We start from the raw sequence: 12,365 nt of genomic DNA, 5'->3' as shown, positions 1-12,365 counted from the left end.
AAATTAAAGTATATTACATAAGCTTTAATTTAAGATATATATAAAAGTGTCAGTCTTTCCGGAACATTTTCAAAAGTTAAGTTGAAAAAGTTCTACTTTCTATACGCATTTTAAAAGGTTTGCACCCCCCCTGTATAAAGGGAAATGGTCCGATTTTAAAAAAAAGTATGTCGAATGAAAGAAGTATATATAAAGTATTTATCATTAAAGAATAAAGTTGATTCATGCATTTTTTAAAAAGTTATAGCAACATAATGTTCTAAAATGTAAAATATAATATCAAGAATTTTTTCAAAAAAATAGCATATTTTTGCATACGGTAGTCATTTTCACCATGAAGTCCAGAGGTCAAAATTTTTTTTTTTAATTAGAATTAAAGTATATTACATTAGCTTTAATTTAAGGTATATATAAAAGTGTCAGTCTTTCCGGAACATTTTCAAAAGTTAAGTTAAAAAAGTTAATTTTTTGTAAATAAGTTATCATTTTGAAACCCCTTCCTGTGGGCTTGTCAAGGGTCAAATGTTAAAATATATATATAAAATGATAGGTAAATATCTAAGGTATCTAAAAAAAAAAAATTATATTGATTCGGTCATTTTTAAAAAAGTTATGTCAATTTTAAGTAAAAAAAATTGAAAAAATATCGAAAATTAGCGATTTTTAAATTTGTAATTTTTTGGGGGATTTCCCCCGTTTACGGGGAACGAGGGAATTTTTTTCAATTTTTGAGGGTAATTTCTTCAACTAGATACGATTTGTGATCTTTTGACATATTGTTCATCAAAATCGGTTCAGTGAGAGCTGAGATTGAGCGTATACAGACACAAAAAAAAAACACATCATAATAAAATTAATAGCTTCTCGTCGAAGCTAAAAAATCAGTTAAGCATAAAAAGGCAAGAATCATTATCATCTGAAAATGAGGGCCGTGGAAAACGAACAAAAATTTTAAACCAACATTTATTTATACATATATTTAACATATATTTATTTCTGATAATCAACAAAATGATTATCAGAAATAAAAAAAAATCATGCTCTCTACTAGTAAATGTAATTACAATTTAAGTAATAATGGTAAATGTAATTAAAAATTAAAGTTAATTTTCAAATAATGTGTTATTTAATAGATTCATCGAATTCCTCTGTACAGTTATTTGATACTTCTTCACTAGTTCTACCCAACAAATAGTAGAATTGTGTTCACTATTCTCTAACAATGATACAATATCACAAAGTGGTATAAAATAAATACATTAGTACTTGAAGTATTATAATAATGTATTATATTTGATGTATTATATATATTTTATAATATTCATAGATTAAAGATGGGTTGTAAAACCAATGAACTTCTCAGCAAATTGCTATTAACTAGCCTTAATGTAAAACAAATGCCATCAAGCAGCTGTAACCGTAATCATTTTTCTTATGTGTTCACGATACCGGCTGTTACTCTTATAGAAATACAAAATATTGAAAAAAATTGAAACGTGCTTCGTCTAAATATTTAATGATACTTATTTATTTTTAACTAATTATAGTTTTATAGTGGTAATTGTTTAAACTCGGATAATTCATTAATCAATTAATAAATTAATTAAATTTAAATTTTATGTAATAGCTATTGAGTAATAAGTTTATAATATTATATGCTAATAATTAAACTTTTCTATTACTTTGTCATAATTAATTTAATAAATAAATTAATATCATCCAGTATTGATTTTTAAATTTTAATTAAAATAATTATATTTTATTGAACTCTAATAATAGGGATCTAATAAATGTCTCATATAAACTGAATTTAGATGTCTGTTAGACATTTCTTCTTTAATGTTGTATTTAGTAAAACACGTTATATAAACATATTATATACGTCTACTAGGAGTCGAGTGTTTACTGGGTATACAATAAAAGGTAAATAATTTCTCATAAGCATAAATATTCGATATTTGTTTTATATTTATAAAAAATTATATCAGAATGAATCAATCTGAAAAAAAGTGCATTATCCTGTTACACAATTTGAAAAAAGAACCATAACTATATTTAGTTTATCGAACTCGGGTTTTTTTGACGTATATTTATTTACATTCATTCAACTATCTAATAACTTTTTCACGTAATTTTATGGAATATTCAGCAATATTGTTTATAATTGTACATTTTTTTACAAATTACGAGCCTAATGTTATCAATGTCATTTTCGTCTGAAATTTTTTCGATAAATATATTTTGACTGATATACTGATCGGCCGTAATACCATTCGTTCGATTTACTTTTAAGTTGTAATACTCTTTGCCTAAAAATTGGTTTGACTATATTATTTTCGGTTGAAATAAACGCTTTTGAAGGATATTCACCTCGAATTTACTTGAAATCACCGAGTAGTAGATTAAGTAATGTTGGTAATCATGTACTATTCTGGATTATATCTATCTTCTTTGAAGTTCTTTATCATTTATTTTTGACGTCATGATCATATAAAACTAGTTGTATGACTTTGCTGTTTGTTATTGTTATGTTCTGATAATTTAATGAACATAAAAATATACAAACAATAGAAGTTTCAATAACATATTAAATTATTTACTATAATAAAATTAAAGTTACTATCTCATACTCATCATAAATATGTTGCCCGAGGAATCTTTTTTTATTTAAAACTGCCAAATATCGTGTCGTAATAATTGCGTGTTTATTTTATTTGTTCTTAATTACTATTTACTTTCATCTTTTGTAGAATGAGATGGCTACTTTATTAGAAAATTCCAAAGGAATGACTGATTCAGAAGCTCACTTATTATCATTTAGCCTTGATAATTTAGAAATTGATCCTACCAGGTAAATATAGTGTGTATTAATTGAATTCGAAATTATTTTATGTATCTGCTAGGTAGTAAATAAAATATTTAATAATGTAATTTATATCATGTTAAATTTTAAGATCAAAAATTAATATAATTTTTTAGTTTATGTTATTTTAAACTCTCTCTAAAATTATTATTCACAATTTTCCTGAATTTTTGGAAGGGCTAATTTTATTTTTGGAGAACTATGAGAAGTATGTGTATAACCATTACAATTATCTCTTTATTTACTATACATCACTCATGTACAATTCTACATCACTACAATTAAGGTTAAAAATGAATTTTAGTGGATTATTAAACAAATTAACTATAGTAACTTAAACAGTAATTTGTAAGTTTCAATAAAAATAAAAATATTTATTGAATACTTTATCATTTTTTATTTCTTCTATAATATTTTTGAAAGAATTTTTTCAATCTTGACCATTTAAATATTATTTTTTTTTAATTTATGGTGCTGGATCATCTGCCCTTGGGCTACTACTTAAATATAGGTCTGATTCATAGTCTCTCGTTACAGTCTCCCCTAGTATTATTATTGCTTGACAATTATATTTTGTTAATGTTATTATTTTTAAAACGATTATGTAGAAATTGTGCATTAAGTTTCAAAGGTACATGATAATCACAAAATGGTAGGGTACAAGAACTGACACCATCACAGTATCATGAATTTGTCCTCACTCTTACTTTTCTAATAAAAAAAAATTATTGCTTATATAGCAAGCAATTTACTATTTATGGAATTATTTTTTATTAAATAAGTCATTATACGTACATACATCAGTTTTACATCCTTCTGTTTCCTGATCTGAACATGATACAGAAAGTAGTGGCTCTCTTTCACATGTTAGGGAATTAAAGAGGGTTCTCGGCTAGACCATTGATAGACAGAGCAGGTATTATGGCTGGCTCGCACCAGAAGCCAGACACTACTTGTGAGATAATCACAAGAAAAATTTCATTGGCACCCTGAGGATCAATTCTGGGATCCTGTGTGCCAAAACATGTGTTTCTGCTCATTAGGTCAGCTCTACCCATTATTAAATTTTAGTTATTAATTTGTATTAATTGTATGGTATAAAAAGGAATATATTTTAATATTAATTTATGCTTATCGCATGTGAATAATTCTTGGTTGCTCAGAAAGATTTATTTTAGAATTTTAAAAATGATACTCTTGGCTAATAAACTATGATAACTGGGATCTATTAATTGTTTTCAGTATTCAAAAAAGTTTAGAAAATCATTATATATTATTTTGTTATTAAATTATTCCAGTAAATAACCCCTCAAATACAATTTATATGGCTTATCAGAATTAACCTAGTTTTTTTTTTAAAGTAATAAATATTCTTTTCTTTTACAGAAAGACCTTATTGATATAAAAAGTAAATCACATAAAAAATTAAAAAAAAGTTGTTTTAAAATAAATAAATTATGCTTAAGGAGCAATGTAATGTAGATCATTTTAATATTAAACTTTAAAAGCCACAAAAATAACATGATAAGAAACTACATACACTGATTTTACTTGTGTTACTATGATCAGCATATAATAACTACTATTGAATTAATGTTATTTGATTTTAACAAAAAAAAAGAAGTACAAGTGTATTATTATGAAAATAAGACCCAATAGTTAGGAGTTTACATTGTAATTATTTTTAAAATCATGTAAACCAATTAAGATGACTATTCAAATCTTTGTTTTGGTTTTAGTCTACAAAAAGCAACATATTTTAATACATCAAGGACTTGCTTACATTTTACTTAAATATAATCTTATTTAACTTAAGTTTCAAATTTGTTTTAGACCTTATAGATACCCAGGAAATTCTTTTGAGAAAGATAAAGACAATGATAATAAAGAATCAAATCAATCAGAATGTGTCATCTGTCGTTGTATGGAGAGAAAATCATTGAATTGTGTTTTTCCTCGGGTAAAAAATTCTGAACAGCCTTTAAAAGAATGTATTCTTAGACCACCAAAATTAAATAGAGCTGATAAATGCAAGCAACAATATGCTGCAGCATCACCTGTTCCTATTATGAGAAAACATCGTCGTAAGCATTCAAATCGTAAACGGTTAACAGATCATGAATTTTTATCTGATTTTTCTTTAAACAATAACAACAATGAGTGTACCAATGTAATACCTTGTAGTGATGATGTTACTATTGATGAGCTAGCAAGTTATTTTGAAGATTTAGTTCACATTCCTAAAAAAATGTCTGATATGGCTGAGCTAATGTACAATTAAAATGTATTTATATTGTATATAAAATAAATATTTTATCTTATTAGTTCTGTTAACTTGTTTTATCAACTTTTTAAACTTGATAAATTAACAATTCTTAAAAAAAAATTGTATTTTGTTAATTAAAAGTAAATTGTTATATTATAGAATTATATTTTTTCTTATATCTATGTCTACAGAGTTTTTGATACTTTTAAAGACTATTGTTATTAGCTTAAATTATTTAAAACGGTAGTATTATTAGACTATTAATATCATGGTGATGAATTGTGTGTGTGTGTGTGTAATTAAATTAATAATATAATAGAAATATTAATTTAATTTAAAACTTTCAGTTTAATAAATTCACTTATTTAGTACTATAAATTTGTGTTATACATACTTGTTAAAAGAAATAATCGTTAGATGTTTAATTTTATTCAATTTCAAAAGATTAATAATAATGAAATTAGTACATAAATAACAACTTACTCATATTATAATTAGTAATCTACATGTTAACTATAAGAAATACTTGTTTTATTATGTATTTCATTATACTTACTGATGCACAAATATATGTATTTAATATTTTTACATGGCTTAATTGTTAATATTGGAATATTAAATATTTTGTCATAATTTTATATTTGATTATATATAAACAAAATAAATTTAAAAACATAATTTTGATAGTAAAATAAAGAAATAACTAGAAGAGGGTCAGCCATATTTTATTTTAATTTATCTTATTTTTATAAATTACAGACCTACAAGCAATGTAACTAAATATTTTTATAATATACAAATATTCTAGATATACTTTACATTTTTTATAGCATAAAATAAGTTTTTTTAATTTTTTGTTTTAGTTTCATTTTTATGAGGTTAAGTATCTACTTATTATTTTTTACATTAAATTTACTAATTTACTTATATTAAATTTAAATAGGACAAAACTTTATTGATAAAGTAGTTTCATATACCAAGGTAATTTATAATTAAAAAAAATTCAAATTTAGCTAAAATCAAGTTATATTTATTTACTATTGGAACAACTAAGTAATTTTTCAGCATCACTTTTAGGGCCATTTGCACATCCTTTCCCACAACAGCTGTTAACAGGTCGATGATTAGGTGTCCAAGCACCTAGGCTATTATTACTATAATAATCCATAGGATAACTCTCTTTATTAGTGAATTCAATTTGACCTAATGCAACAGCCCCTTCATAAGGAGTCAAAAAAGGCTTTTCAAATGCTGTACCCCAGTCAATAGATAAACGAGGACATGCTATCTGAATCCATGCATCAATTGAATTACCAAAATACGATAATTTTAGGGGGAATATTTCTGATAAAAGAATGGTAACACTTCTTTTTGAAAGTGATTCCATTTGGTTCTAAAAAAATAAAAGAAAAAAAATAACTATTATGAGCAATGGAAAAGTTTTAGAGTAATAAAAAAAAAACAAACTATATAATTCTACAAAACTCAAAAAATAATTCTTACATTCATAACTTACATGAAAATAATTTAGTACTTTAGTACTTCCTTGTCTCCCAAGAGTACCCAAAATCAATCCAATTGTTTCAGCATTCTTAGCTTTTTCAATAGCATGTTTCCTATTACTCATCATTACATCATGTTCATAATATTCTTTTGTCATTTTTTTTTCATATGGGTCATATCTTTAATTTCAATATATTATAGTTAATAACACGTCAATAAAATTAAATATTTACTATACAATATTATAATTCATAATTGCTCTATTATAGTTAATTACTATGATAATATTTTTGTATGGCACAAATCCTTTAATAAATAAATATATAGTAATTAGGAATATATATATATATATGGATATATAAATATCTAAGGATTGATGACTAGTCATTGAAAGTATATCGGAAATTATGAAAAAAAGAGGCATGTTATGAATTTAAATCTCACGTCTCAAAGTGCTGTATAAACAAATCTAACCACTAGCAATTTATACTGCACAATTATGATTCTGTTATTGATTATATAATAATACACATCTATATAAGTTGATAACCAGATGTGCAGCTAAGAAAAACACTGTATTGTATCAACTATATCAAGTTCAAAACTAATTGTATTTAACTTCTTATAAATTATTGCAATTTTCAAAGTTAGGATCTGTATTTCAATGAAATCCTCATTAATATATAAACTTTACCCGTGACAATGATCTCTAAAAAATAATTAAGTTTAAGAAATAAAAAGTTGAAAAAATAAATTATTATTAAGAACTTAATTTTTTTTTTTGGTTTTTACTGTGACAGGTATTTTTATATTTTAAAATATTTAAAGCATGTAAAAATACAAATATTTTTCAATGAAGAATTAAATTAATCAATAATTAAAAAAATAAACAATGACAAATATTTTTAGCTAATTGAAAGAAGTACTCATGTCAATACTATGCGAAAGAGAATTAATTTCAGTAACAACTTGTATATTTTAGAAATAGGTACCAAAAGGGTAAACTATCAATATACTTTGATGAAGATATAGGATTTTTGTTTTTTATTTCTTAAAAATATCTGATTGGTATTTAGATAATTTAATTCATGCCATGTCTTTATACTAATACTAAAATAGAAGCAATTATTTTATTACCTATACGCTTCAAGAGAAGGATTTGCAATCATAATTGACTCTAAATGAAAACGACCATCACCTAAGTAAATTAAGCAGTCAACATCTGAAACTCGAGGTGAAGTACACCCTAGTATTTCACCAGGTGATAAAGGTTTTTCTTGAGGAACTTTTACATTAAACCTACAAATTAAAGATTTACACATGTTAAAGAGAAAAAATAACATAAAACTAAGTAAAATCTACTTTCCACTAAAGCTCAAACTTAATTAATTCAGAAATATTTTTAATTAATAGTATTATATTTAACTATATAAATCATTATAAAAACAAATTTTATTTTACAGCATCTCGGAAAGGTTTAAATTTGATCTGTAAATTTTTTTCTATAAGTCAACATCCAACACTAGCATTATAATATTAAATAATAATAATTAATAAAATGAATATAATCAATAAAGTAAATAAATAGTAAATGTTTATAATAATGCAGTTAATCAAAATTCTAGGTTTGAAATAATAAATCATATGCATATTTATACTATGTATAAATATGCAAGTAATAGCTATTAATTATGTTGTCTTAAATATAAGTTTTTTTTAATGGTAACTTAAGTAATATTTGAGCAAAATGATATTTTGTAAAAAATATTGTACAAATGTTAAACAATTTGTATAATTATCAATAAAGTAAGAATTTGTATGCTAAAATGGCTAAAAGTTATTTTTACAATTTAATACATTTTAAGATGAGAGAAAATAGATGTAGATGGTTTGGTCAGTATGTCAGTCATGTTATGAGGAGAGAAGAATCGGAAGTTGTAAGAACAGTTAAAGAAATGAATGTTGAAGGAAGAAAGGTAGAAGAAGACCAAAAAAGAGATTGAGAGATGCTATTGAATGCTATATGAGGACAGCTGATGTAAGCGTAGATGATGTGGAAGATTGTGTCAAGTGTCAAGACCCCAAGTAGTTGGGATTAAGGCAAGGAAGAAGAAAAAGATAAATTTTCCAAAAAATTATTCTTGAAAAATTTTAAAATGATAAAAAAATATAAACTATTTATTGTAGACTTGGAAAATCATTTAAAACATTTCTATAAAGTTAACATATTTAACAATGTTCTAACATATTATTTTATTAGACTGATGTTTTTACCATTGAAGTAACTAGCTTGAGGGACTTGACTTAAAATGTATAAATAACCTGTACACGCAAAAATATTTTATATAAAATTTTCGATTTGAACTCATTGTAATATAAAACAATTTGTATCTAGTTTTCCTATGTTTATATATACACAAAAAAAATACAAATTTTTGAAATTCTATGCCTCGAAAATAAAGGCAGGATTCTTATTGGCAAAAAAGAAGAAAATTTTTTTGCTTAACATTATATACCTAAGAATTTATAAGATATGAAATATGCCTCAAAAAATATTGAGATATTATCTCTCATAGACTAAAATTCTTAGTTATGCCCATCATTTGTATACATGTATTATCTTTACTGAATTTGGAAAAAAAATCTCTAGGATTTTTTTTTTATCTTCCAATAATGTAGTAACTATGAAAATAAAGCTATAAAACTTATAAATTACATATCCTTACCCATCTAGTTTAAGGCGATTTATTAATCCTTGTAAAGTAGTTACAAATTGTACAGTGCTAACAAATAATAATCTTTGCTCCTTTGTGAAATTTAACTTAATAGTTTCTATAAGATGAATAGCATCAATTTTTATATCAACAAATACATAAAGCACCTTTACTCCTTCAGTTTGATCAACAGGTATTAAACAACTATGTCCATAATGCACTAGCAAGTCAACACCAAGAGCTTTAGCAGTAAAATCATCAACACAACATGCTCCATAAGTAACATCACCCATAACTACTGTGTCTGCATCAGTAAAATGTTCAATAATATCGCATAGTTGAACAGCAAACATAGTTAAACCTTCGGGCATCTGAAGTGCCACACGTTTGGCTTGCATTTGTCGCAAACGCCATATAGTTTTAGGTAATTCAAAGTTATAATTAGAAGGCAGTGACTGAATTGCTGCAATTAACTCAGGATTATTTATAATTTCATCGGGTATTTTGTTTAGTACTTTAGCAGACGGACGAAAAACTTTTCTTTCAGTATTTGCTTTCACAACTACCGCATCAGACATTGTAAGATAATTAATTTTATTTATTTATATTTAACTAACTATTAAAAAGAAGGCAACTAAAGAGTTTTAAAGTAATAGTCAAAATATAACTCGCAAAAAAAAAATGTTTTAGTTAGATTAGGATTTTACGAAAATAACAGAAATTGTACATGATGGAGAAATTACTTATAATGAATACTCTCATCGATACCACAGACTATATAATCTTTATCTAAGTGGATACTTTATTTTTATAATTGATAAGTAATTTTGATAGTCGTAACTACGATAATTTTATCTTCATTATGTTAACCCTTGGCAAAAAAGGTGATTGAAAAAATTACACCAGTTGAGTTCTCCACCAGGTTGCGCTGAATACCCGATAAACGACCAGAATTGTTGGTTGCTTATGGGAATAATTCGATTTATTTAGATTAATTAATAAATTATGAGTCATTTTTAATAAAGAACTGTTATAATATTTAGGAATAATAATTTTCAAAAAAATTAGATCTAAAAATTATATATATTTATTAAAATAAACTTTTTATACAAGTATTGTATTTGTGTAACATTAAAATTCATGCATTTACATTAGAGTGGATCAAAAAAAATCGATCATCGAAATTTTAATAAGAACCATTTTAACTATATTATATACATTAAAATAAGCATTTTGTGAAGATTTGAAAATTTCATAAAAAAAAAAATAATTTAAAAGTATTTAATGATCAACTTCATTTAAAAATATTTTCATGATATCATATATTTTAGTTCACACATTATTAAAAAAAAAATATGTTTATAATAATTAAATTTAAATATTCAGTTTCCATCTTCCTCTCCTTCTACAAATATATATTATCTTGGTTTTAAAATTGATATAATATATAATTATTATATTGAAATCATAATGTTTATCAGATTTATAAGCATAGCCCTACATATGTCTAGTGCTTATAAAAAAATTTTTACAAAATATATAAAACATTAACACTTGATATTTCACATCATCAATTAAAAATTTTAATATTTTTTAATATTTTGATTAGATCGTAATTATTAGTAATTTAATATTATATTGCAATTGAAGTTAAAAGATATTAAGAATATAATAATAATGTAATATGAAAACAAAAATGTTTATTAAACGATCTATATTGGATTAATTATAAATATTTATATAATCTAAAAACTGCTTTATTATTATTGTTTTTTATAATATGAATGATTATGCTTTTTACTTGATTTGATGTATTTCAATTGTTGTGCCTCGCTTAGAATGAGACACGATAACGTGTTGGAGTGTGCTGTAGGTTGTAATATTAATCAAAATAACACTTAAATTAACCACCAATGACTACAATAATACAATAATATTTTTATAAATATTACAGTTATAATTAAATAAGTTTTTAATAAATAGTGCTATAATAATTATTAACACGTATATATTAATGTGACATTTTATGCAATAATGGTAGTCACTGGTAATGAAAAAAAGAAAATGTTAATGACGTTAAGTGAGAATTAACAGAGAATGTCAGATTCCACTTTGTAGAATTGATTAAATGTGGTTATTTTTTCGAGATGATATTTTATAGTTTCAAAAAGAGATTTCACACAATGTGGGGAAATCTTGTCAGTTTTATCTCTAATGAATCCAATGGGTACTTTTCTAAAAAGTACATAGGGTGAGAATTGAAGCGTTTGTTTTATAGCACCAGCCATTACAATTAAATCGTCATGCGCAACAAATAAGGCAGTAATCAAAAAATTCTACTTTGAGATTATGAGGTATTTGAATTTAGGCTTTCTTCTTCTTATAATAACTTTCATGGAAATATCATAAATTTGGTTTGATTCGGAATTAAACTACTTAGAAAATAAAAACATAAAGAGTATAAATAAATTTTAAATATATAGTACTCAACAAAGGCAAAAAGAATACTTCTAAAATTATTATTACTTTAGGAAAAATTTATCAATAATCAATCACTCTGTAAATATGTTCAAATAACATATTAAAATATTTTTTTTGTAATATTTCAAGCAATTTTTAATAAGCAGACTTATATTATTATGTATTATATTTATATAATTATCAAGTTTAAAATTTTGTAAACAATTAGTTTTATTTTTATATTTTCAATTAAAAATTATTGAAATGCATAACCGATTAAATATTATAAATTATATAATATACTGAGTGATTGACTAACTATGCCTCACGAATTATCTTTGAAAATATAAGAGTTATAAACAATTTTTTTTTTAATCATTATGGATCTTTGATGAGCTGTTTCACAAGAAAATTTAAATTTTTACCACCATCCCTTATGCTTAAAAATAGTGTCAACTTCATATTTTCAAATTTTCATAATTTCAACTTGGAACTTCCTGTATACGTCAATACATTAACCATCGACGTATATACTATTGCCCGTTTATTGTGCCTAATC

General features: G+C 24.2%; 2 protein-coding genes across 3 annotated transcripts; one reads left to right on the top strand and one right to left on the bottom strand.

Moving 5' to 3' along the window:
• Nucleotides 1-2,548: 2,548 nt before the first annotated feature.
• LOC126903474 (uncharacterized) lies at nucleotides 2,549-5,717 on the top strand. Of its 2 annotated transcripts, XM_050681631.1 has the most exons (3): nucleotides 2,549-2,690; nucleotides 2,751-2,851; nucleotides 4,697-5,717. In XM_050681631.1, exons 2-3 carry the CDS (start codon nucleotides 2,757-2,759, stop codon nucleotides 5,142-5,144), a joined length of 543 nt encoding a protein of 180 aa, XP_050537588.1. In that variant the 5' UTR covers nucleotides 2,549-2,690; nucleotides 2,751-2,756; the 3' UTR covers nucleotides 5,145-5,717. The 2 variants fall into 2 exon arrangements, with proteins under 2 accessions (XP_050537588.1, XP_050537587.1); XM_050681630.1 differs by having other exon boundaries at nucleotides 2,577-2,851.
• A 420-nt stretch (nucleotides 5,718-6,137) lies between these two features.
• Nucleotides 6,138-10,143, bottom strand: LOC126903461 (2-(3-amino-3-carboxypropyl)histidine synthase subunit 1). Its single transcript, XM_050681608.1, has 4 exons — nucleotides 9,359-10,143; nucleotides 7,770-7,931; nucleotides 6,646-6,811; nucleotides 6,138-6,522 (listed from the first exon to the last, which is right to left on the bottom strand). The coding sequence occupies exons 1-4, from the start codon at nucleotides 9,922-9,924 to the stop codon at nucleotides 6,160-6,162; spliced, it is 1,257 nt and encodes a 418-aa protein (XP_050537565.1). The 5' UTR covers nucleotides 9,925-10,143; the 3' UTR covers nucleotides 6,138-6,159.
• Between the last annotated feature and the right edge of the window lie 2,222 nt (nucleotides 10,144-12,365).

Source organism: Daktulosphaira vitifoliae, unplaced genomic scaffold (genome assembly GCF_025091365.1).
Source record: "Daktulosphaira vitifoliae isolate Bord-2020 unplaced genomic scaffold, ASM2509136v1 Scaffold_4, whole genome shotgun sequence".
NCBI lineage: Eukaryota > Metazoa > Arthropoda > Insecta > Hemiptera > Phylloxeridae > Daktulosphaira > Daktulosphaira vitifoliae.
The sequence above is the reverse complement of the archived record's forward strand: the minus strand, read 5'-3'. Positions and strand labels throughout refer to the sequence as shown.

Excerpts from the sequence above, each read along its gene's own strand:
- LOC126903474 (XM_050681631.1), top strand. The coding sequence starts at position 2,757 with ATGGCTACTTTATTAGAAAATTCCAAAGGAATGACTGATTCAGAAGCT. Across the intron at positions 2,852-4,696 it reads TTAGAAATTGATCCTACCAG|ACCTTATAGATACCCAGGAA; the intron begins GTAAATATAGTG and ends AATTTGTTTTAG.
- LOC126903461 (XM_050681608.1), bottom strand. The coding sequence starts at position 9,924 with ATGTCTGATGCGGTAGTTGTGAAAGCAAATACTGAAAGAAAAGTTTTT. Across the intron at positions 7,932-9,358 it reads AATCGCCTTAAACTAGATGG|GTTTAATGTAAAAGTTCCTC; the intron begins GTAAGGATATGT and ends TTTAATTTGTAG. Across the intron at positions 6,523-6,645 it reads AAGTACTAAATTATTTTCAT|AACCAAATGGAATCACTTTC; the intron begins GTAAGTTATGAA and ends TTATTTTTTTAG.